The sequence below is a fragment of the Cherax quadricarinatus genome, chromosome 30, assembly GCF_038502225.1.
Source record: "Cherax quadricarinatus isolate ZL_2023a chromosome 30, ASM3850222v1, whole genome shotgun sequence".
Lineage (NCBI taxonomy): Eukaryota > Metazoa > Arthropoda > Malacostraca > Decapoda > Parastacidae > Cherax > Cherax quadricarinatus.
The window spans coordinates 15,020,562-15,043,985 of NC_091321.1; the positions used below are offsets into that span (position 1 = coordinate 15,020,562).

The 23,424-nt window shown below is 44.4% G+C and overlaps 1 protein-coding gene across 5 annotated transcripts in view; it reads left to right on the forward strand.

The window, feature by feature from the left end:
* Snrk (SNF related kinase) overlaps positions 1 to 23,424 on the forward strand; it is a 374,848-nt gene that overhangs the window by 160,210 nt on the left and 191,214 nt on the right. For 2 of the 5 annotated variants that reach the window (XM_053781944.2, XM_053781946.2), the window contains exons 1-2: positions 10,494 to 10,542; positions 14,180 to 14,588. The exons of 2 other annotated variants lie outside the window; for them this stretch is intronic. In XM_053781944.2, the coding sequence (XP_053637919.1) occupies positions 14,510 to 14,588 (79 nt within the window). In that variant the 5' untranslated portion in view covers positions 10,494 to 10,542; positions 14,180 to 14,509. Of the gene's footprint in view, positions 1 to 10,493; positions 10,543 to 14,179; positions 14,589 to 23,424 lie in introns of those variants that run through there. One more of the 5 variants, XM_053781945.2, reaches the window with a different exon arrangement.

The window sequence follows — 23,424 nt, forward strand, 5'->3', positions numbered from 1 at the left end:
GTCAACCATTGAGTTTGTAAGGTAAGAAGCCAAGACACTTTTCCGAATTTCATTTTTTTTGGTGGTGGGGGGGATTGTAATATTTGCTTATCACTAATAAGACAATGAATGAGCGATGGTGAACGATGGTGAGCGAGTCCTTCTTTAAGTCACTCTGCTATCGTAAGAAACGACTGATATGGTAAAAAAAAAAATCGATGTATTGAGAAAAATTCCATGTCAACCTGTATTGCTTTTACTTTAAAATACATATTTCTCTAATTTCAGTAATTGGAGAATTTATGTTTTAAAAATTCACAAATAACCCGCGTTTCGGTCCAACCGAAATGTCGTCATGTTTCATTCTTGTATGTGCGGGTTATTTGTGTCTTCCAGTCACGGTATTGTGCCTTTTTATTCTTTATCTGAAAGTAAAGAAAACCTGTACTGTATTGCCATGAGTTACAGTGACAACACTTGCTTCCCTCCCACTGTGAGGGCTGAGACAACTACCAATAAATATTGTGGCATGTTAGTTGCTATGTGATGAGTATGTGTTGGAGAACACGGACTCCTGTAGTGTGTTGAAGGTGAGCAGTGTTAAAAGTAGTAGTTTTTGGAGGGTAGTCTGGCAGGGATGGTGTCACAGGCTGTTATCTGCCAGAAGAGATAGGCAGACGGTGCTGTAGAGAAGCAGGTGGTGTTGAAGAGAGGGGCTTGTGGTGCTGGAGAAACAGGTGGTGTTGGAGAGAGGCAGGTAGTGGCTCAGTGTTGACGTGGTGAACAAGGCTACTCACCATCAACAATTAGCCAGCAGCACGCCACAGTTGCTGGGATCTGTGTCATCGATCATGGGCGAGGAGGAGGAGGAGCCGCCTCCGCCTCCGCAGGTCGCCGTTAGGGCAAACACACTCCTCCCGCCCCTCTCTAGCTTTCCTTCCCTCTTTATGTCCCTCCTGCCTCCCTCCCTTCATCCGGCAGCCCAACCTCCCACTTTTTTAACATTCATGAAAAAATGCACACTGGAGAATTAGCAGTATGCCCGGCGCTATACAGCTTTTCTAATATTTTTGTTATTATCGGGTAACTACCTGGAGTCTACCTGGAGGGTATTCCGGGGAACAACGCCCCTGTGGCCCGGTCCATGACTAGGCCTCCTGGCGGATCAGGGCCTGATCAACGAGGGTGTTACTGCTGGCCGCACGTAAGTATAAGTTAACGTGCGTGAACCTGAACCTAATCGAATATAACAAATATTATACCCATGGTTATGCACTATTTAACCCTGGGCTTTCTGCAAGCACAACCTAATGTCGCCCATCACTGTACATTGTCTCATGTGCAAATAGATCTTTGATTCTCTAATTATAGAACAAGTTACCTTCTGCCTGCTGCTTCTGTCGTTCCTTCTGCCTCTTACTTACTCTTATTATCTAAATTAAATCCATCACAATGTGTGGCTACCCTGATCTGCGTGGCATTTTACAAGACTAAATATATTTCGGCTGCTATCGATCCGAGAAAGGTATCCCCCTGTATCCCATATAGCCCAGCTTTGTCTATCTCATTGCACGCATAAGTTGAATATATCAATATGTAAATATGATACACTAGTGTTTTAAGGTTTGAAGCCGATCAGTAGAGGTATTCTCCAGTTATCGCACGGAAACCAATTTGTTTAATAAAACTGGCAAATTCTTAGTCCGAAATCAGCATGAAACTTCCTTTGAGAGCTCACCCGTGATAATAGTTTGAAGCCGAACAGAAGATGAATTCTCGAGCTACCACACAAAATCCAAAAATTCCAATTTATTAGCAAGGTTATTAAGATGCATTACTTATTAAAGATTAAAGGTGTTTAGAACAAGAATAAGTTATTTTTATGGGAAAAATACCACACTATTTTAATAATAAAATCAGCAGATTGGCACCTACACACTTCGATAAGAATTCCGATCTGAAGCTCTTTCAAGTAATCCCGTGGAAATGAAAACTGGGAATGGTCTGTACGACACTGAGCAGAGAGCAACTGCACGTGGTTATAGTCCCACCAGCCAAGGCAGCTGCACGTGGTTATAGTCCCACCAGCCAGGGCAGCTGCACGTGGTTATAGTCCCACCAGCCAGGGCAGCTGCACGTGGTTATAGTCCCACCAGCCAGGGCAGCTGCACGTGGTTATAGTCCCACCAGCCAGGGCAGCTGCACGTGGTTATAGTCCCACCAGCCAGGGCAGCTGCACGTGGTTATAGCCCCACCAGCCAGGGCAGCTGCACGTGGTTAGAGTCCCCCCAGCCCGGGCAGATGCTCGTGGTTATAGTCCCACCAGCCAGGGCAGCTGCACGTGGTTATAGTCCCACCAGCCAGGGCAGCTGCAGGTGGTCATAGTCCCACCAGCCAGGGCAACTGCACGTGGTTATAGTCCCACGAGCCAGGGCAACTGCACGTGGTTATAGTCCCACCAGCCAGGGCAGCTGCACGTGGTTATAGTCCCACCAGCCAGGGCAGCTGCACGTGGTTATAGTCCCACCAGCCAGGGCAGCTGCACGTGGTTATAGTCCCACCAGCCAGGGCAGCTGCACGTGGTTATAGTCCCACCAGCCAGGGCAGCTGCACGTGGTTATAGTCCCACCAGCCAGGGCAGCTGCACGTGGTTATAGTCCCACCAGCCAGGGCAGCTGCACGTGGTTATAGTCCCACCAGCCAGGGCAGCTGCACGTGGTTATAGTCCCACCAGCCAGGGCAACTGCACGTAGTTATAGTCCCACCAGCCAGGGCAGCTGCACGTGGTTATAGTCCCACCAGCCAGGGCAGCTGCACGTGGTTATAGTCCCACCAGCCAGGGCAGCTGCACGTGGTTATAGTCCCACCAGCCAGGGCAGCTGCACGTGGTTATAGTCCCACCAGCCAGGGCAGCTGCACGTGGCTATAGTCCCACCAGCCAGGGCAACTGCACGTGGTTATAGTCCCACCAGCCAGGGCAGCTGCACGTGGTTATAGTCCCACCAGCCAGGGCAGCTGCACGTGGTTATAGTCCCACCAGCCAAGGCAACTGCACGTGGTTATAGTCCCACCAGCCAGGGCAGCTGCACGTGGTTATAGTCCCACCAGCCAGGGCAGCTGCACGTGGCTATAGTCCCACCAGCCAGGGCAGCTGCACGTGGCTATAGTCCCACCAGCCAGGGCAACTGCACGTGGTTCTAGTCCCACCAGCCAGGGCAGCTGCACGTAGTTATAGTCCCACCAGCCAGGGCAGCTGCACGTAGTTATAGTCCCACCAGCCAGGGCAACTGCACGTGGTTATAGTCCCACCAGCCAGGGCAGCTGCACGTGGTTATAGTCCCACCAGCCAAGGCAACTGCACGTGGTTATAGTCCCACCAGCCAGGGCAGCTGCACGTGGTTATAGTCCCACCAGCCAGGGCAGCTGCACGTGGCTATAGTCCCACCAGCCAGGGCAGCTGCACGTGGCTATAGTCCCACCAGCCAGGGCAACTGCACGTGGTTCTAGTCCCACCAGCCAGGGCAGCTGCACGTAGTTATAGTCCCACCAGCCAGGGCAGCTGCACGTAGTTATAGTCCCACCAGCCAGGGCAACTGCACGTGGTTATAGTCCCACCAGCCAGGGCAGCTGCACGTGGTTATAGTCCCACCAGCCAAGGCAACTGCACGTGGTTATAGTCCCACCAGCCAGGGCAGCTGCACGTGGTTATAGTCCCACCAGCCAGGGCAGCTGCACGTGGTTATAGTCCCACCAGCCAAGGCAACTGCACGTGGTTATAGTCCCACCAGCCAGGGCAGCTGCACGTGGTTATAGTCCCACCAGCCAGGGCAGCTGCACGTGGGTATAGTCCCACCAGCCAGGGCAGCTGCACGTGGCTATAGTCCCACCAGCCAGGGCAACTGCACGTGGTTCTAGTCCCACCAGCCAGGGCAGCTGCACGTAGTTATAGTCCCACCAGCCAGGGCAGCTGCACGTAGTTATAGTCCCACCAGCCAGGACAACTGCACGTGGTTATAGTCCCACCAGCCAGGGCAGCTGCACGTAGTTATAGTCCCACCAGCCAGGGCAGCTGCATGTAGTTATAGTCCCACCAGCCAGGGCAGCTGCACGTGGTTATAGCCCCACCAGCCAGGGCAACTGCACGTAGTTATAGTCCCACCAGTCAGGGCAACTGCACGTGGTTATATTCCCACCAGCCAGGGCAGCTGCACGTGGTCATAGTCCCACCAGCCAGGGCAACTGCACGTGGTTATAGTCCCACCAGCCAGGGCAGCTGCACGTGGTTATAGTCCCGCCAGCCAGGGCAGCTGCACGTGGTTATAGTCCCACCAGCCAGGGTAGCTGCACGTGGTTATAATCCCACCAGCCAGGGCAACTGCACGTAGTTATAGTCCCACCAGCCAGGGCAACTGCACGTGGTTATAGTCCCACCAGCCAGGGCAACTGCACGTAGTTATAGTCCCACCAGCCAGGGCAACTGCACGTGGTTATAGTCCCACCAGCCAGGGCAACTGCACGTGGTTATAGTCCCACCAGCCAGGGCAACTGCACGTAGTTATAGTCCCACCAGCCAGGGCAGCTGCACGTGGTTATAGTCCCACCAGCCAGGGCAGCTGCACGTGTTTATAGTCCCACCAGCCAGGGCAGCTGCACGTGGTCATAGTCCCACCAGCCAGGGCAACTGCACGTAGTTATAGTCCCACCAGCCAGGACAGCTGCACGTGGTTATAGTCCCACCAGCCAGGGCAGCTGCACGTGGTTATAGTCCCACCAGCCAGGACAGCTGCACGTGGTCATAGTCCCACCAGCCAGGGCAGCTGCACGTGGTTATAGTCCCACCAGCCAGGACAGCTGCACGTGGTCATAGTCCCACCAGCCAGGGCAGCTGCACGTGGCTATAGTCCCACCAGCCAGGACAGCTGCACGTGGTCATAGTCCCACCTGCCAGGGCAGCTGCACGTGGTTATAGTCCCACCAGCCAGGACAGCTGCACGTGGTCATAGTCCCACCAGCCAGGGCAGCTGCACGTGGTCATAGTCCCACCAGCTGCACGTGGTTATAGTCCCACCAGCCAGGGTAGCTGCACGTGGTCATAGTCCCACCAGCCAGGGCACCTGCACGTGGTTATAGTCCCACCAGCAGGACAGCTGACAGCTGCACTGCACGTGGTTATAATCCCACCAGCCAGGACAGCTGCACGTGGTCATAGTCCCACCAGCCAGGGCAGCTGCACGTGGTCATAGTCCCACCAGCCAGGACAGCTGCACGTGGTCATAGTCCCACCAGCCAGGGCAGCTGCACGTGGTCATAGTCCCACCAGCCAGGACAGCTGCACGTGGTCATAGTCCCACCAGCCAGGGCAGCTGCACGTGGTCATAGTCCCACCAGCCAGGGCAGCTGCACGTGGTTCTCAAGTTATGGCATAATCCAATGTTTTGTTCATTGGTGTCATAGAATTGTATAGCAGCTGCTTGTAAACACCCTCCTATATTTGTCATGTTCGTGTATGATGGGACAAGTCTATGAGATAGTCAGAGTTGTCTCTCTGGTCTGCTCGGGTATTATTGAGGTTGTGTAACTTGCAAGCACAAATATGTCTGTAGGATAAGCTAAGATGCAGAGGTGTTTGGCATTTCATGATTTATTTTAAATAAAAATGAAAAAAAAGACACATTATAACGATTGTAAATACTTCTTGTACATTTTTTCGCATCATGTCCCCAATTGGTGCCATCCTGGGAGGCTGCCTAGCTCGCCTGTTGGGTTACGCTGACCTTGAGACGTCAGGGCATCCCTTATTGGCAAGTTTATTAAGTTTAAAGTTTATCCATTATTCAATAATCAGTAAAGCTGCTTGTCACCTTTTCACTACTGGTCGCAAATAGATGGGGATTAAAATGAAATCTCATCGTCTTCACATTTTGAGAGAGTTCTCGATGTCTATGCTATGCTAATAGAGAGAGCTGCCTCTCAGTGAATATACACTGAGAGACACACCTTTAGGTATGTATGAAATCGCTCCTCGGTGTATATAAAATCACACACATCTCTGTGTAGATACACTTATGAAAGACACCTCTCGGTGGCCACTTTGTTAGGTACACCTGCCAACAGTAACAGCCTGGTTGATCAGGCCCTGATCCACCATGAGGCCTGGTCACAAACCGGTCCGCGGGGGCGTTGACCCCCCCGAAACCCTCTCCAGGTATACTCCAGGTTAATGCAAACATCTAATCTGCCAGTCACGTGGCAGCACCTTAATGCCTAAAAGCTTGCAGACATGGTCAGGAGGTTCAGTTGTTGTTCAGACCGAACATCAGAATGGGAAAGAAATGTGACTTAGTGACTTTGACCATGGAATGATTGTTGGCGCCGGCCGGATCTTTTGAGTATTTCAGAAACTGCTGATTTTCTGGGGTTTTCAAGCACAACAGTCTCTAGAGTTTACAGGGAAAGGTGTGGATAACACAAACATCCAGTGAGCGTCTGCTCTGTGGGAGAAAACGCCGTGATAATGAGAGAGGTCAGAGGAGAATAGCCGGACTGGTTCAAGCTGACAGGCAGGTGGCAGTAACTTAAACATACATTACAACAGTGGTATGCAGAAGAGTATCGCTGAATGCACAACACGTCGAAGCTTGAAATGAATGGAAGATAGCAGCAGAAGACCACACCGGGTTCCGCTCCTGTCAGTTAAGAAAAAGAAACTGAGGCTACAGTGGGCACAGGCTCACCAAAATTGGACAGTTGAAGATTGGAAAAATGTCGTCTAGTCTGACGAATCGCTATTTCTACTGCAGCATGCAGGTGGTAGGGCCATAATATAGTATCAACCTTTGGGATGTGATGGAATGGGAGATTAGCAGCATGAATGTGCAGCCGACAGATTTGCAGCAATTCGCTATGCTATCATGTCAACGTGGACCAGTATCTTTAAGGAATGTTTCCAGGTATTGCACCTTTTTGAATTAATACCACGAAGAATTTATGCTATTTTGAGGGCAAAGGGGTACCTTACCTAGTACTTTAAGGGTGTACCTAATAATGTGGCCACTGTGTGTGTGTGTACTCGCCTATTTGTGGTTGCAGGGGTCGATTCACATCCGGCCCCACCTCTTTGCTTTATCGTACCTCTTAAAGCTATGTATGGATCCTGCCTCCACTACATCACTCTCCAGATTGCTCCACTTCCTGACAGCTCTATGACTGAAGAAATACTTCCTAACATCCCTGTAACTCATCTGAGTTTTCAACTTCCAGTTGTTATTGTGTATGCGTGTGTATATATACAGAGAAATTTAAGTTACACAAGCCTATAACAATATATGACCACAAAAAAATACAGAAATCAGCTGGTATACGCCTGGCAACGAGGTAGCAGGGGAAAAACAGACAACTTTAAATCTGAACGTTTATCACCCTGGTGGTTGGAGAATGTGCTTCCTACCCCCGGCCTCTGAGCTTGATTGAGGGGGGTGGGGGAGGTGCGCGGACCTGAAGAACGTTAGTGTGCTATTCTCCCCGTGCCAGCCACCTAACATACCTGTGACTGGTGTCCAGAGTTCTACTCCTGCCAGGGGTAGCTCCTCTTTCTTATGAATAGTAAACGGAGGATCGAGCCTTCCTTACTCCATGTGCTGAGTGACTCATATGGGTTTAGCACTTTAATAATAATAAGTGACCCATATGTGCGTAGCACTTAATACTAATAATAATAATTAGAAGAAGAACTACGGAATGGAGAAGAAATAGGTTGATGATAATATACACCGATATAACAACGTACTGGAGTAAAAAAAAAAAAAATATGGGAGAAAAGTGTAGAATAAAGGCAGTAAGAGTGAGCACGAGCGCTGTGGAAGTCAGAGTACAATGTGTCAACACTCGAGGTCGTAGCTTTACCAGCACACATGGGCAACACTGCCAGAATGATGGTAGAAGTTGTCAGAATGAAACGTCACCATTATCTCCCTAAAATGCCTGATCAGCCGGGCCAAAGGCCTGCGGGCTGCTAGCACAAACAGCCTGGTTGACCAGGCTATCAAGGAAGTTTGGTCTAAGACTGAGGTGCCTCAAGTCGGTCACATGTTTGAACTACCAAGATTCTAACATTTTGTTTACATGTGGAACACTTGTGCTCGCTGCTGCCTTTCAAATATATAAATTATGTGGGTATGATTATTCACATTTTTAAGTATTTATGAGTCGCACATCTGAAAAAAAAGCAAGTGTAGAAAGTGTAAGTTGGTGTTTTGCATGTGGTATTAGTGTTTGTGGGAGTAATGATGTGGTATTAGTGTTTGTGGGAGTAATGATGTGGTATTAGTGTTTGTGGGAGTAATGATGTGGTATTAGTGTTTGTGGGAGTAATGATGTGGTATTAGTGTTTGTGGGAGTAATGATGTGGTATTATAGTGTTTGTGGGAGTAATGATGTGGTATTAGTGTTTGTGGGAGTAATGATGTGGTATTATAGTGTTTGTGGGAGTAATGATGTGGTATTATAGTGTTTGTGGGAGTAATGATGTGGTATTATAGTGTTTGTGGGAGTAATGATGTGGTATTATAGTGTTTGTGGGAGTAATGATGTGGTATTAGTGTTTGTGGGAGTAATGATGTGGTATTATAGTGTTTGTGGGAGTAATGATGTGGTATTAGTGTTTGTGGGAGTAATGATGTGGTATTATAGTGTTTGTGGGAGTAATGATGTGGTATTAGTGTTTGTGGGAGTAATGATGTGGTATTATAGTGTTTGTGGGAGTAATGATGTGGTATTAGTGTTTGTGGGAGTAATGATGTGGTATTATAGTGTTTGTGGGAGTAATGATGTGGTATTATAGTGTTTGTGGGAGTAATGATGTGGTATTATAGTGTTTGTGGGAGTAATGATGTGGTATTATAGTGTTTGTGGGAGTAATGATGTGGTATTAGTGTTTGTGGGAGTAATGATGTGGTATTATAGTGTTTGTGGGAGTAATGATGTGGTATTATAGTGTTTGTGGGAGTAATGATGTGGTATTATAGTGTTTGTGGGAGTAATGATGTGGTATTATAGTGTTTGTGGGAGTAATGATGTGGTATTATAGTGTTTGTGGGAGTAATGATGTGGTATTATAGTGTTTGTGGGAGTAATGATGTGGTATTAGTGTTTGTGGGAGTAATGATGTGGTATTATAGTGTTTGTGGGAGTAATGATGTGGTATTATAGTGTTTGTGGGAGTAATGATGTGGTATTATAGTGTTTGTGGGAGTAATGATGTGGTATTAGTGTTTGTGGGAGTAATGATGTGGTATTATAGTGTTTGTGGGAGTAATGATGTGGTATTAGTGTTTGTGGGAGTAATGATGTGGTATTATAGTGTTTGTGGGAGTAATGATGTGGTATTAGTGTTTGTGGGAGTAATGATGTGGTATTATAGTGTTTGTGGGAGTAATGATGTGGTATTATAGTGTTTGTGGGAGTAATGATGTGGTATTATAGTGTTTGTGGGAGTAATGATGTGGTATTATAGTGTTTGTGGGAGTAATGATGTGGTATTAGTGTTTGTGGGAGTAATGATGTGGTATTATAGTGTTTGTGGGAGTAATGATGTGGTATATAGTGTTTGTGGGAGTAATGATGTGGTATTATAGTGTTTGTGGGAGTAATGATGTGGTATTATAGTGTTTGTGGGAGTAATGATGTGGTATTATAGTGTTTGTGGGAGTAATGATGTGGTATTATAGTGTTTGTGGGAGTAATGATGTGGTATTATAGTGTTTGTGGGAGTAATGATGTGGTATTATAGTGTTTGTGGGAGTAATGATGTGGTATTATAGTGTTTGTGGGAGTAATGATGTGGTATTATAGTGTTTGTGGGAGTAATGATGTGGTATTATAGTGTTTGTGGGAGTAATGATGTGGTATATTATAGTGTTTGTGGGAGTAATGATGTGGTATTAGTGTTTGTGGGAGTAATGATGTGGTATAGTGTTTGTGGGAGTAATGATGTGGTATTATAGTGTTTGTGGGAGTAATGATGTGGTATTATAGTGTTTGTGGGAGTAATGATGTATTAGTGTTTGTAGTAATGATGTGGTATAGTGTTTGTGGGAGTAATGATGTGGTATTAGTGTTTGTGGGAGTAATGATGTGGTATTAGTGTTTGTGGGAGTAATGATGTGGTATTATAGTGTTTGTGGGAGTAATGATGTGGTATTAGTGTTTGTGGGAGTAATGGTTTGTCTCAAAATGATAAACTCACTCTCTCTCTCTCTCTCTCTCTCTCTCTCTCTCTCTCTCTCTCTCTCTCTCTCTCTCTCTCTCTCTCTCTCTCTCTCTCTCTTTCTCTTTCTGTCACAGTTCAGTTGAGAATTTAGGTCAAGGTAGATAAGGCCAAGTAAAGAATTTGTAGCGTTGTTGTAAAAATTTGGCAATGTTTGTGGTGTCTGCCTGTGAGTGTGAGTGAGGCTGTGTTGGCAGCGGCCCCTCACCTCCCCTCACTCGCCGCTGCTGCCGTTGTCTTCCCTCCCCTCAGTCTCTGTATGGCCGCTGTGCGGGCCGGTCGCTCGCTATCCTCGTCTGGTGAGCCACTGTGTGGCGCTGATGTTGCTACTGACGGTGTGGTCACTGTGTAATGACTGTGATTGTGGCAAAGATGACAGTGTACCGGTGATTGTGATAGTGGTTTTGGTGACGGACAGGCCGGTAACGGTGTGGAGGTGATGCTGGTGACTCTTGGTGTAACGATTATACCTGTGATCGGTTTCGAGGATTCTGTTCACCTTCTTTACCCGTTATGAGGCTAGACATCCTTGATGGCTGCCTGGTCAACCAGGCTGTTGCTGCCAGCAACCCACGGACTGCATAGCCATCACAACCTGGCTGATATGGTGTTTGTAACAGGTAGTGGTCAAGTTATGGTGACCATCTCGTGCTGGTGGCTGTGTGGTGAGTGTAGATAAAGATATATCTACATGTGTAATCACCACACACACGTATGTTGGCAGAATATCTTGGTGACCACTTGATTAAAGTGGCTGTTGCTACCTGCAGACCGTAGGCTCATATAACACTTAGTAACTTCAGGTTACGGTGTGTTAATGTTGGTTATTATCTGATGTTGCCTTGTGTTCATTCTGATATTCTTTGTGACCGCCATGTGTTGGTGTCTACCAGGTGATTGTTCCATAGTTTATCTTTCAAGTTCCAGGACCAGGTCTTCTGTAGATGGCTTGAACTGCTAGGCTGTTGATACTAGCTACACGCAGTCCCAGTATGCACTACAGCCTGGCTGATCAGGAACTTTTCAAAGTATTCTCTTGACAGGAATCTGTTTTAACACCCTTTATGTTTAAGAAAGAGAGTGGAAAAATCTTGAACATTTTCTTCTCGTTGAGTTATCCTTAGTGTACTGGATTTATTCTTGCTTTTCATCGAGGGTATCTTACACCGTCAGTCATGCCTCCCGCTCTTATAAGGAGTAATTTCAAGGTACATATTTGGAACCAACACAGTCAGGATCTTTCATGCGTAAACTGTGATACAGTTTTTTTCGCATCTTCAACCAGGAGTACAAAGCGAGGGATTTTAGACATTGCTTGTACAGGGGAATCTTCTATACATTGTGAAGATCTGCCACTTAACCGTATTTAAATGTGGCCGTTAAATGTGCAGCGGTATTCCAGTGCAAATATTTGGTGAGAGTGTATTGGTGATAGTGACAATGTTTTAGCTTCTAGGTGAGGGTGTAGTGATGGTGATACCCTTGCATTGTATTGTCTTCTTGGCGAGGGTGTGGTGATGCAGGTGTTAACCTTGCACAGGCGTTCCTATCGGGTGATTGTGATGGTCTTGCATTCACCATGACTTTTAAGACCCTGCAACAGGCTTGGGATAAATTGAGCAAATGGAACGACAAATGCACGGTGGAATTTAATGTTGATAAATGTCATGTGGTGGAAATGGATGAAAGTTGAAATAGGCCCCACGAATATCGATTATCGTAAATCTTCTGAACACGAGACAGAAAAATTTAGGGGGCGATTATAAACAACAGCCTATATCTTCTGTAATCCACAGATGCAAAAGCATACGGCCAACACTATTGACGAAAAGAGACCGTTACAGAACAAGCTTTTACTGTGGCGACGTTTCGCTCTTTGCAGAGCTTTATCAAACAAGTACTGACAGCTCTACGTAGTGCGAAACGTTTATTACACTTAAAACGTGTTCTGCACCCGTGTCATTCCTTCACATATTCAGTACTGAGACAGACACAGTACGGACAACACCCAGGATAACATTTAAGTTTATGAATCAGGAAATCTTAACAACACGATTGCAAATAAATTACACAGACCGGATGGAGCTCGAACCCATGGCAAGCCGGTCCTACAACTAGCAGGCCAGTGTGCTAACCCCACATAGCCTGTCATAAATTTATGAACAGTTATAGAGCAAACATGTGTTTGCAGCATACGTCAGAGCACAGTTGGAGTATTTGGCTTCAGTAAGGTGTCAGCACCTTAAGAAATCGTAGGATATAATATTGAAGTTCAAAAGACTAGCAGCAAAAGAGCTGCCAGAGTAAACATTATAAAATACGACGAATGAAAACATTGTTGTGAAGGTAAATTTATACGAGCATAATATAGGATAGACAGGGAGGATTCACAGTGCCATCAACAGAGAGAACAAGGCGTCATAATATGCAGAAAGACATAAGTGGTGCTGAAGGGACACTAAAGTAGTACTTCAGAACTCAGAGATGTGAGGTGTTGGAATGACCAGTAAGAGGAACAAGTTTGACAAGTAAGGGGAAACTTTAAACATTTATACAACTCATTAAGAAGGATAGAAGATAGGACACTACGAGCGTCCCCCGACTCCTAAAATTACTATTAGGCAATTTTACACACACACACACACACACACACACACACACACACACACAGAGTGGACCTAGTAGTGGCCAGTGAAGAGGCGGGGCCAAGCGCTATGAATCAACACCTGTAACCACAATTAGGTGAGTACATTTAGGTGAGTACACACACACACACACACACACACACACACACACACACGAAGAATTGGAACACAGAAACAAGAGGTCACAATTGGAAATTGAAGACTCCGATGAGTCAAAGGGATGTTAGAAAGTATTTCTTCAGTCATAGAGTTGTCAGGAAGTGGAATAGCCTAGAAAGTGACGTAGTGGAGGCAGGAACCATACATAATTTTAAGACGAGGTTTGATAAAGCTCATGGAGCAGGGAGAAAGAGGACCTAGTAGCGATCAGTGAAGAGGAGGGGCCAGGAGCAATGAATCGACCCCTGCAACCACAAATAGGTGAGTACACGCGCACGCGTATGCATGATCTTTGATCCGTATAACATAAGGTACGAAGATAGATTAAAAAAATAAACCTCATGTTGTTGGAAAGAGAAAATAATTCTGTTTACCTCTTGGAAAATATGAAAACAAACTCGGTCAAGAAGAATAGAAATATTAATTGAACTTTAGCTCAAAGAAAAATGAAAGGAAATTGATTTCATACACAAACAGAAGATAAGAGAGAAAATGGTTTTCTTAAAGTGCAATAGTCGATTGAAAATTGACAGGCGCACTCCCGTAGCTGCATTTTAACCCCGTGCCGGCACATATAGATGTGCACACAAGAAAATTCTCACTCACAGTCTTGACCAAGTTATCCTGGCATTTATTGCTACAAATATGTAGGTCAGGTGCCTGTGATTTAGCTGCGCTTGTTTACCTCTAATGTTGGGTATAAGTTTTTCGTAGTGGATGTATATTGAATGTGGGTGTGGTGATTGGCAGAGGTGATGATTAAGAATTAGACACATGTGCAACATCTGGGTATCTTTATTTGTAGACATTTCGCTATCCAGTAGCTTTATCAATACAAAATCAAGGATATAATGGGAAGACTGTAGAACTATATACAAAAGCTGAGGTAATCAGTCCCTCAGCCTTGGAGCTGGTGAAGATCACCGTAGTCTTGAAGACCACGATACTCATCGCCAACCCCAAGGCTGATGGACTAATTACCTCGTCTTTTGTCTATAGTTCTACAGTCGTAACATTGTTCTTGTATTGATAAAGCCATTGGATAGCAAAACATCTATAAATAAAGATACCCAGGTGTTGCATATATGTCTAATACTTTATCTTGTTCATATTGTATACCATTCATGTACAGAGGTGATGATGGTGAGTGTTGCGTGAGACGAGCACCGCAGTCTGACCCTAGCGGCTTACCTTCTCACACTTGATACAGGCTCCAGGGATACTTATCATGTTTGTCTGCGGTGAGCGGCGGCTGCGGTACACTTGCTCAGTCACTCTCCCAAGTTCCTAAACGCCCCTCAAGTACACTCACGAGAACGCGATGAGCCCGCGAAGATCTAATGATGAAAACTGAGTTGTTAAAAATTCTGAAAAATTTGCTTGGACAGTGATTAGGAGAGTTTGCGCCTCACTAAGGTGGTAAGGAACTGAAGGGTGAGGTGAGGTGTTGGAGAGCCTCACCATGAGGAGGGAGAAAAAGAGAGGGGCGGCTGCCTCTCCCACCACTGCCTCCAACTCTCCCAGCAATAGTCCCAGACAAGGTATGTACAGTATTTTCTGCTTTTATTTCACCTCTGTAGCAAAATTCACGACGTCAGTCTAACAACTTGTATCACTATTCACACCTGCATCACAGTTCATACCTGTGTCAAATTCACACCTGTGTCCAAATCTACACGTGTTAAAATCCACACCTCAGTTAAAATTGGCTCTTGTTTTAAAATGCTTACTTCTTGAGAGCATCTTAAGAGGTTCTTCTACCCCTCACCTAGCTTGGTTGAGGAGTTTGCTTTCTTGGTAACCTCATCAGTCAAGGTGCTGTTCTTTGCAATCAGAAATTGTTAATTCTAATTGAGAACTTTCATTGGGCTCCCATTGGTTCTTTATCACATTCTCAGTTTTTTTTTACACGTTTTTAACTTTATGCACATTTTGACTATTTTTTATATATATATATATATATATATATATATATATATATATATATATATATATATATATATATATATATATATATATATATATATAGTAAAAGTGATTAGCCAGGTTTTGATCAGTCTGCTGGCCGCTAGCAACAACAGCCTACTTGACCAGGCAGTTATAACAAGGAAATTTTATGCTCAGGCCGAGCTGCTAGAGTATCAGTTATCTATTAGTGGTCTGGTGATTATCTTCCCCACGGTCTCAGACCAGAGGCCTCTTTGGTTGGAAAGGAAATATTACAGCATTAAGAACTGTTGAAATGCATGTAAGACAGTAATGTAGTACGTGTATGAATGTCAGTAGTAGCTTGTGAGATTTAACCGGCATCTTACCTGTTCTTAACAAGACATAGAAAACATCAGCAGTCCTACAAGCGTGAAACATAGTTAACAAATTCTCATTTAACCCTTATTTAACCGGACGTTAGTACCTCCTTGGCCTCTGACTTTTTTGTTATTCACTCATCCACCATAAAGGATTGTTAAGTTTCGACATTCTGGTTTTTAGTATTGTAACTTGGAATATTGATAATGATAACGTATTCTCTGCTCCTCCTCTGCTGTATGTTGTTACATCCCGTCAGTGCTTTTGAATCAGCAAAGTTAATTTTATGCAGGTAAGTGATGGTATGCTTCATTATTGTGTCCAGTGTATACAGAGTATCTTGTATTGCTACACTCGATATTTCTTCTTAAATTTAACAAAGAATTAATGAAGAGAATTGTCCAAGAAAAAGTGAGGTCTTCGTAAATGTTATGTTAAAGCGCGCCTCTTTTAAGAATTTGATCAGTCTAAGTTAGACTATTTCAAATATGAATAATGTGGAAATATGGCGGTTTATTAGTGGAGTTGCGGATGTGTGAGCACGCGAAGTTATTGAGCACGCGCCAGTAAACCTACCGTAGTGCTTGTATTTTTGGTGTGCACTGACTTGTTTGCATGTACAAAGGCTTCCTTCCAGCTAGCTTTGTATAGCCTGAGCAAGGGTCTTTAGGTACACCAGAAATAAATATTCATGTTATTTCTGTACTGATGGATGTCTTGTTAGTATATTTTACCCATGCGGATTATACATATATATATATATATATATATATATATATATATATATATATATATATATATATATATATATATATATATATATATATATATATATTCTCAACACTTTGCAAACGAGTGAAATTATTTGCAGCATCATCTCTCAGTCCAGAACAGGATTCGAACGTGTGCATTCTTCATCGAAGTAAAGAGAAGTTTCGCTAGGAATTAAGTCCGGCTAACAGGTTCCCCTAAATCCCTTCATAAATGTTATCTTACTCACGTAATCATAAAAACCACTTGCCCTCACTCTTGTCTGACACGCTTACACACTCCTGTTGGAGGTTTGAGCCCCCTCACACCTACCTCCTTTACCCCCTTTATTCAATCTTTCTTAGGACGACCCCAACCCCTCCTTCCCTCCCTCCCTCCCTCCCTCCCTCTTTCTCTCTCTCTCTCTCTCTCTCTCTCTCTCTCTCTCTCTCTCTCTCTCTCTCTATATATATATATATATATATATATATATATATATATATATATATATATATATATATATATATATATATATATATATATATATATATATATACTCGGAATCGTTAGTGGACAAATTATTATTATTATTACTATTATTATTATTATTATTATTATTATTATTATTATTTGATGATGAAAAATAATTTAACATTTGGGAAGCACGTTGCTGTATAAACAGGGTGTCGATATCAGTCTTAGTCAAAGCTAGAGGTACTGTGCACTTGTCTGTCTGATGTTTCCACACGTTGATCAAGGTAAATGTGAAGTATGAAGTCTGCTTTATAGTTTATCTCTTGGACACTGTTTAACTCTCCATTTTTTAGGAATATGGAGATAGATAATAGTTGAAATTGTGTGACATGTACAGGTCTATTATAAATAAGAAAATGGTACAAGAATTTTTGATCAAATATCCTGAATGTGTTTTTAAAAGACGTGTGTGTTCAAAATATAACATTGCAAATGCATTCAGATATACGTGTAACGTTGGACACTTTTTGGCTTAGTCGCTAAGCGTTCGTTTATCTAATTTCTAGTTTCCGTCCAAAAGACGGATGTTAGTTGAACTAGCCGCTTCGGAAGCAAAATTTCATTAGATTTGTACTTTGCAGTTTGTGTAAAGAGACTGGGGACCAAATCACTGTCCTTGTAATTTCGAGTCCAGAACTGTACCGGTGTGCATAAGGAAAATAACTGACTTAAGCTTTTTTCAGGAGGAAACTTGACAAGTTCCTCAAACTAGTTCCTGACCAGTCGGTGCTGTGGCTCATACGTCGGACTGCAAGCGGCCAGCAATAACAGTTCGGATGATCAGGCCATGATCTGTCAGGAGGTCTGGTCTGAGAGCAAGCCGTGGAGCCGATGACCCCTGGAATCTATAAGAGGTCTGCAGGTACACCACACGAACCTGGTGGCTGCAACAGCAGATCAGGTATCCATCACTCCTCTCCAGGGAATGAAAATAGCGTTAACAGACTCTTACATTAAGAATTAGGCGCAATAGCGTGACTAGAACAATACACAAATAACCAACGCATAGGAGAATGAAGCTTATGACGACGTTTCGGTCCGACTTGAACCATTGACTAATCAGTGGTCCAGTTTGGACCGAAACGTCGTCATAAGCCTCTTTCTATGTGAGGGTTATTTGTGTATAGACTCTTACATACTTTGTGTCTTGTACGATATTTGAAGATTTTGTGATTGTCCAGGTGTTTACCTGGAGTGAGTTCCGGGGGTCAACGCCCCCGCGGCCCGGTCTGTGACCAGGCCTCCTTAGGTCAGTGTCCCAGGATGCGACCCACACCAGTCGACTAACACCCAGGTACCCATTTTACTGATGGGGAACATAGACAACAGGTTGAAAGAAACACGTCCAATGTTTCTACTCTGGCTGGGAATCGAACCCAGGCCCTCGCCGTGTGAAACGAGAGCGTTAACCACCAGGCCACCAGAGCCCTTATTATCTGGATGTTCTGTGATTGTTCAAGTGTTTCATGCTTCTTCAGATGTTTCTTGAGTGACTATATGTTCTGTGTTGTTCAGGTGTTCCCTACTGTTCAGGTGTTCCTTGTTTAGGTTAGGTGTTTCGTGTTAAGTAAGCTATCCCTCGACCAACTTGCTTCCAACGTTAAACAAGAATCTTCCACCCATATGTGGTGCAGTGGTGTTGTATTATACAATATACAGAGCTAAAGCACTGCTGGCTCTTGAACATCCAGCACAGTTTCCTCGCTGTTTAGAGTCGGACTAAATATAGTTTCCCTGTCTGCATGATTTAGCTGTGCGAAATTCTATTGTCCTCTTGGCTCCACCTTTGATCTTCAGGCTTCTCCCACTCTGGGACTGACGGCATCGTTGACGTAAGGTGTGTGTGTGTGTGTGTGTGTGTGTGTGTGTGTGTGTGTGTGTGTGTGTGTGTGTGTGTGTGTGTGTGTGTCTTCAGTGTGGCATATAGTAGTGTCATAAGGTTTGTTAATCCTCACTTGGAGTAATGGTTAGAAGTGTCTTCATCTATACACTCAGGGTGGCTAGAATTATCTTTATCTAGAACACGGGTGGCTATCACAGTAGTTAGAAATATATTTACCTAGAACACAAGTGGCTATTACAATAGTTAGAAATATCTTTACCTAGAACACGAGTGGCTAATACAGTGTCCAGAAATGGTGGGTGCACTCAACCATGCAAGTACAATTTGGAGTAGTTTGCTGGAGTGTTAATTGTAACGTTGTTAATGGACTAGGAGGGTTGTCGTGTAAATTATGTACGCTTGTGGAGTTGTCTGTGCTCTCCTAATTGTATTCGCCTAACTGTGTCTGTGCGGGTTGAGTTCTCGGGCCTTGCCTTTGCCCTCTGAGTAACTGATGTGTGTTAGTTGCTGAATGTGATTTGTATTTATGGGGGGAGGGGGGTAGAAGAGGTCGATTTACGACTGGCCCCGCCTTTTGAACTTTGGTATTATGTATCCCTATTCTCCTGGCCTTTATCATACCTCCCACTGGTTCCTCATCTCAGTCAGTCCATTTCCCTGCCATCTTTAGATTTAAGGAATAGACATCCATATCATCCATGGTTGTTTTGTATTGGTTTTTCTCTTCACTTATATAGCTCTGTGGCTTCTCCACGTATCTGGTGCAGTATTATCTCCAGTACTGCCTTACTTTCCAGTTATCTCTCTTCCACCGCACTACCCCCACGACCTTCTCATCTATGTGGAATTCTCTAGCCTGATTTTTCCTGCATGTTTACCCTATTTTCTTTCCATTCGAGCAATCAGGTAGTATAAACACAGGACTGTGTGGTCATCGGCTCTCATAAATTTGCTTCACTGAAGTTTAAAAACATCCATTCTTGCTGGTTTCTCTCCTCTTATCAGTTTGGTGTCCATTCAAGTTTATATTTTTTTTCGTTTCTGCTTCCACTGAATTGTCTTTCCACATTTCTGATCTTCCATGGAAGAGTTTTCAATTTTTAATTTTGTTGTGTAAGTTGTGTTGGTGTTCTTGTGTTGGACGGACGATTGTAAATTATATACTACTGCTACTGTTACCTTATATCCTCGTTTCTTCTTTACTTTTCTGTTTACACGTCGTTCTTGAGGGCTGTTATTTTCTCGCAGTGTTGCAGAGTGAAAATAAAAAACATAAATTAACATGTTAAAAAGCAAGCTGTTATTGGGACCATTTCGTTCTGTGTAGAGCTCTCTCGAGTTCTGACTTTTTAGAGCTTTACATAGCGAAACGTTGTCAAGAAACTGTTATACAACTTGTGTCTTCGGAGCCCATATGTTAAATAACATCGTTATGGAATGGGGCTACATAAAATAAATGAAGTAGCAAATATATAAAAATGCAAACCAAAATTTGCGGCAGCTGCCACGTTAAACGCTCAGTCGTCTTAAATAAGGTATCAGCGTGGGGATGTTTAAGTTAGCTGCTAAAACCACTAAATTACAGAGACAAGATCATTAAATGGTGGAAAATAATTATTCCCACTCAAACATTTTGTGTTTTGTCTGGATTGTTGGAAACAAAGTTGGAATGCCAACAGGAAACACTTGAGAGTGCAGAGTAAGCTTTTGTTATATTAATAATCTTTATTTCTACAAACATGTGATCCAACTTACATAGACCATAGCCAACATTGATGACATACTACATATAGAAAGCCCCGGGTTATGCAAAGCATTTCGGGCAACTTGGGTTAATTTTGCCCCTCAGGATGCAATCTACACCAGTCCGCTAACACCCGGGTACCTACTTGCTTCTAGGTCAACAGATACAGCAGGTGTAAGGAAACACAGCCAATGTTTCCACCCGTACTGGTGATCAAACCACGAACACTCAGTGTGTGAGCTGAGTGCTCACACACTGAGTGTCAAGTTACGGATCTGATTAATTCACTTGACTTAATAAAGCTCTACGTAGAGCGAAATGTTGTGCCAATAAAAACTTGGTTTGCACCTGCTGATCTTTACTCTCTGCCTCATGAACCAGTATGATGTCACGTAAATCTTAGCAAAACTGTACTTACATCCAGTATACACGTCGAGTGAAGGAATGACTTACATGTGCAGCAGTTGGGTATATTTATCAAAACATAATAGAGAATAAACGATGGAAGTCGTGAAGAAGTAATGTAAGGTGATCAGTCCCTCAGCCTTGATACTTGCTCAGTCCCTCAGCCTTGATATTCAGTCCCTCAGCCTTGGTACTTGCTCAGTCCCTCAGCCTTGATACTTGCTCAGTCCCTCAGCCTTGATACTTGCTCAGTCCCTCAGCCTTGATATTCAGTCCCTCAGCCTTGGTACTTGCTCAGTCCCTCAGCCTTGATACTTGCTCAGTCCCTCAGCCTTGATACTTGCTCAGTCCCTCAGCCTTGATATTCAGTCCCTCAGCCTTGATACTTGCTCAGTACCTCAGCCTTGATACTTGCTCAGTCCCTCAGCCTTGATACTCAGTCCCCCCAGCCTTGATACTCAGTCCCTCAGCCTTGATACTTAGTCCCTCAGCCTTGATACTTGCTCAGTCCCTCAGCCTTGATACTTACTCAGTCCCTCAGCCTTGATACTTACTCAGTCCCTCAGCCTTGATACTTGCTCAGTCCCTCAGCCTTGATACTTGCTCAGTCCCTCAGCCTTGATACTTACTCAGTCCCTCAGCCTTGATACTTACTCAGTCCCTCAGCCTTGATACTTGCTCAGTCCCTCAGCCTTGATACTTGCTCAATCCCTCAGCCTTGATACTTGCTCAATCCCTCAGCCTTGATACTTGCTCAATCCCTCGGCCTTGATACTTGCTCAGTCCTGGAGGTTATTCCGGGGATCAACGCCCCCGCGGCCCGGTCCATGACCGGGCCTCCCGATGGATCAGGGCCTGATCAACTAGGCTGTTACTGCTGGCCGCACGCAGTCCAACGTACGAGCCACAGCCCGGCTGATCCGGCACTGACTTTAGGTATCTGTCCAGCTCTCTCTTGAAGGCAGCCAGGGGTTTATTGGCAATTCCCCTAATGCTTGATGGGAGGCTGTTAAACAGTTTTGGGCCCCGGACACTTATGGTGTTTTCCCTTAGTGTACCAATGGCGCCCCTACTTTTTATTGGGGGCATTTTGCATCGCCTGCCCAGTCTTTTACTTTCGTAAGGAGTGATTTCTGTGTGCAGATTTGGGACCATTCCTTCCAAGATTTTCCAAGTGTAGATTATGATATATCTCTCCCTCCTGCGTTCCAACGAGTACAAGTCAAGTGCTTCCAAGCGTTCCCAGTAGCTAAGGTGCTTGACAGAACTTATACGTGCAGTAAAGGATCTCTGTACACTCTCTAGATCTACGATTTCACCTGCTTTGAATGGAGATGTTAATGTACAGCAGTATTCTAGCCTAGAGAGAACAAGTGATTTGAAAAGGATCATCATCTCTCGTTTTGAAAGTTCTCATTATCCATCCTATCATTTTCTTTGCACGTGCGATCGTGGCACTGTTGTGATCCTTGAAAGTGAGATCCTCAGACATTACTACTCCCAGGTCCCTTACATTATTTTTCCGCTCTATTGTATGGCCGGAGTCAGTAGTATACTCTGTTCTAGTTATTATCTCCTCCAGTTTTCCATAACGGAGTAGTTGGAATTTGTCCTCATTGAACATCATATTGTTTACCGTTGCCCACTGGAAAACTTTGTTTATATCTTCTTGGAGGTTAACCGCGTCCTCAGCAGATGACAGCCTCATGCAGATCCTAGTATCATCCGCAAAGGATGATACGGTGCTGTGGTGTATATCTCTGTTTATGTCTGATATGAGGATAAGGAATAAGATGGGGGCGAGTACTGTGCCTTGTGGAACAGAGCTCTTCACTATGGCAGCCTCCGATTTGTTAGGAAGTTGAAGATCCATCTCCCCACTTTCCCAGTTATTCCTTTAGCACGTATTTTATGGGCTATTACGCCATGATCGCATTTGTCAAATGCTTTTGCAAAGTCTGTGTATATTACATCTGCATTCTGATTTTCTTCCAGTGCATCCAAGGCCATGTCATAGTGATCCAGTAGTTGTGAGAGGCAGGAGCGACCTGCCCTGAAGCCATATTGCCCTGGATTGTGCAGATTTTGGGAATCCAGGTGATTTGCAATCCTGCTTCTTAGCACTCTTTCAAAGATTTTTATGATGTGGGACGTCAGAGCTATTGGTCTATAGTTCTTAGCTAATGCTTTGCTGCCACCTTTATGGAGTGGGGCTATATCCGTTGTTTTAAGTGACTGTGGAATTTCACCCATGTCCAAGCTCCTCTTCCATAGTGTACTTAGGGCACGCGAGAGGGGTTTCTTGCAGTTCTTAATGAAAACAGAGTTCCACGAGTCTGTGCCCGGGGCTGAGTGCATAGGCATGTTGTCAATGGCTTCTTCGAAATCTATCGGAGTTAGGGTAATGTCGGAAATCTGGCATACATTTATGGAGTTTTGAGGCTCATTCATGAAGAAATCATTTGGGTCGTCGATCCTCAGACCGATTAGTGGTTCACTAAACACAGAGTCATACTGGGATTTCAATATTTCACTCATTTCCTTGTCATCTGTGTAAGTCCCATCCTGTCTGAGTAAGGGCCCGATACTAGATGTGGTATTTGCCTTGTTTTTGGCATATGAAAAGAAATATTTTGAATTTCTTTCAATTTCACTAATAGCTTTAAGCTCCTCCTGCCTCTCCTGGTTCCTGTAAGAGTCATTTAGCTTAAGTTCGATAGTTTCCACTTCCCTGGTCAGCGCCTCCTTTCGTGTATCAGATATTCTAGCACTCCTGAGGAGCTCAGTGACTCTT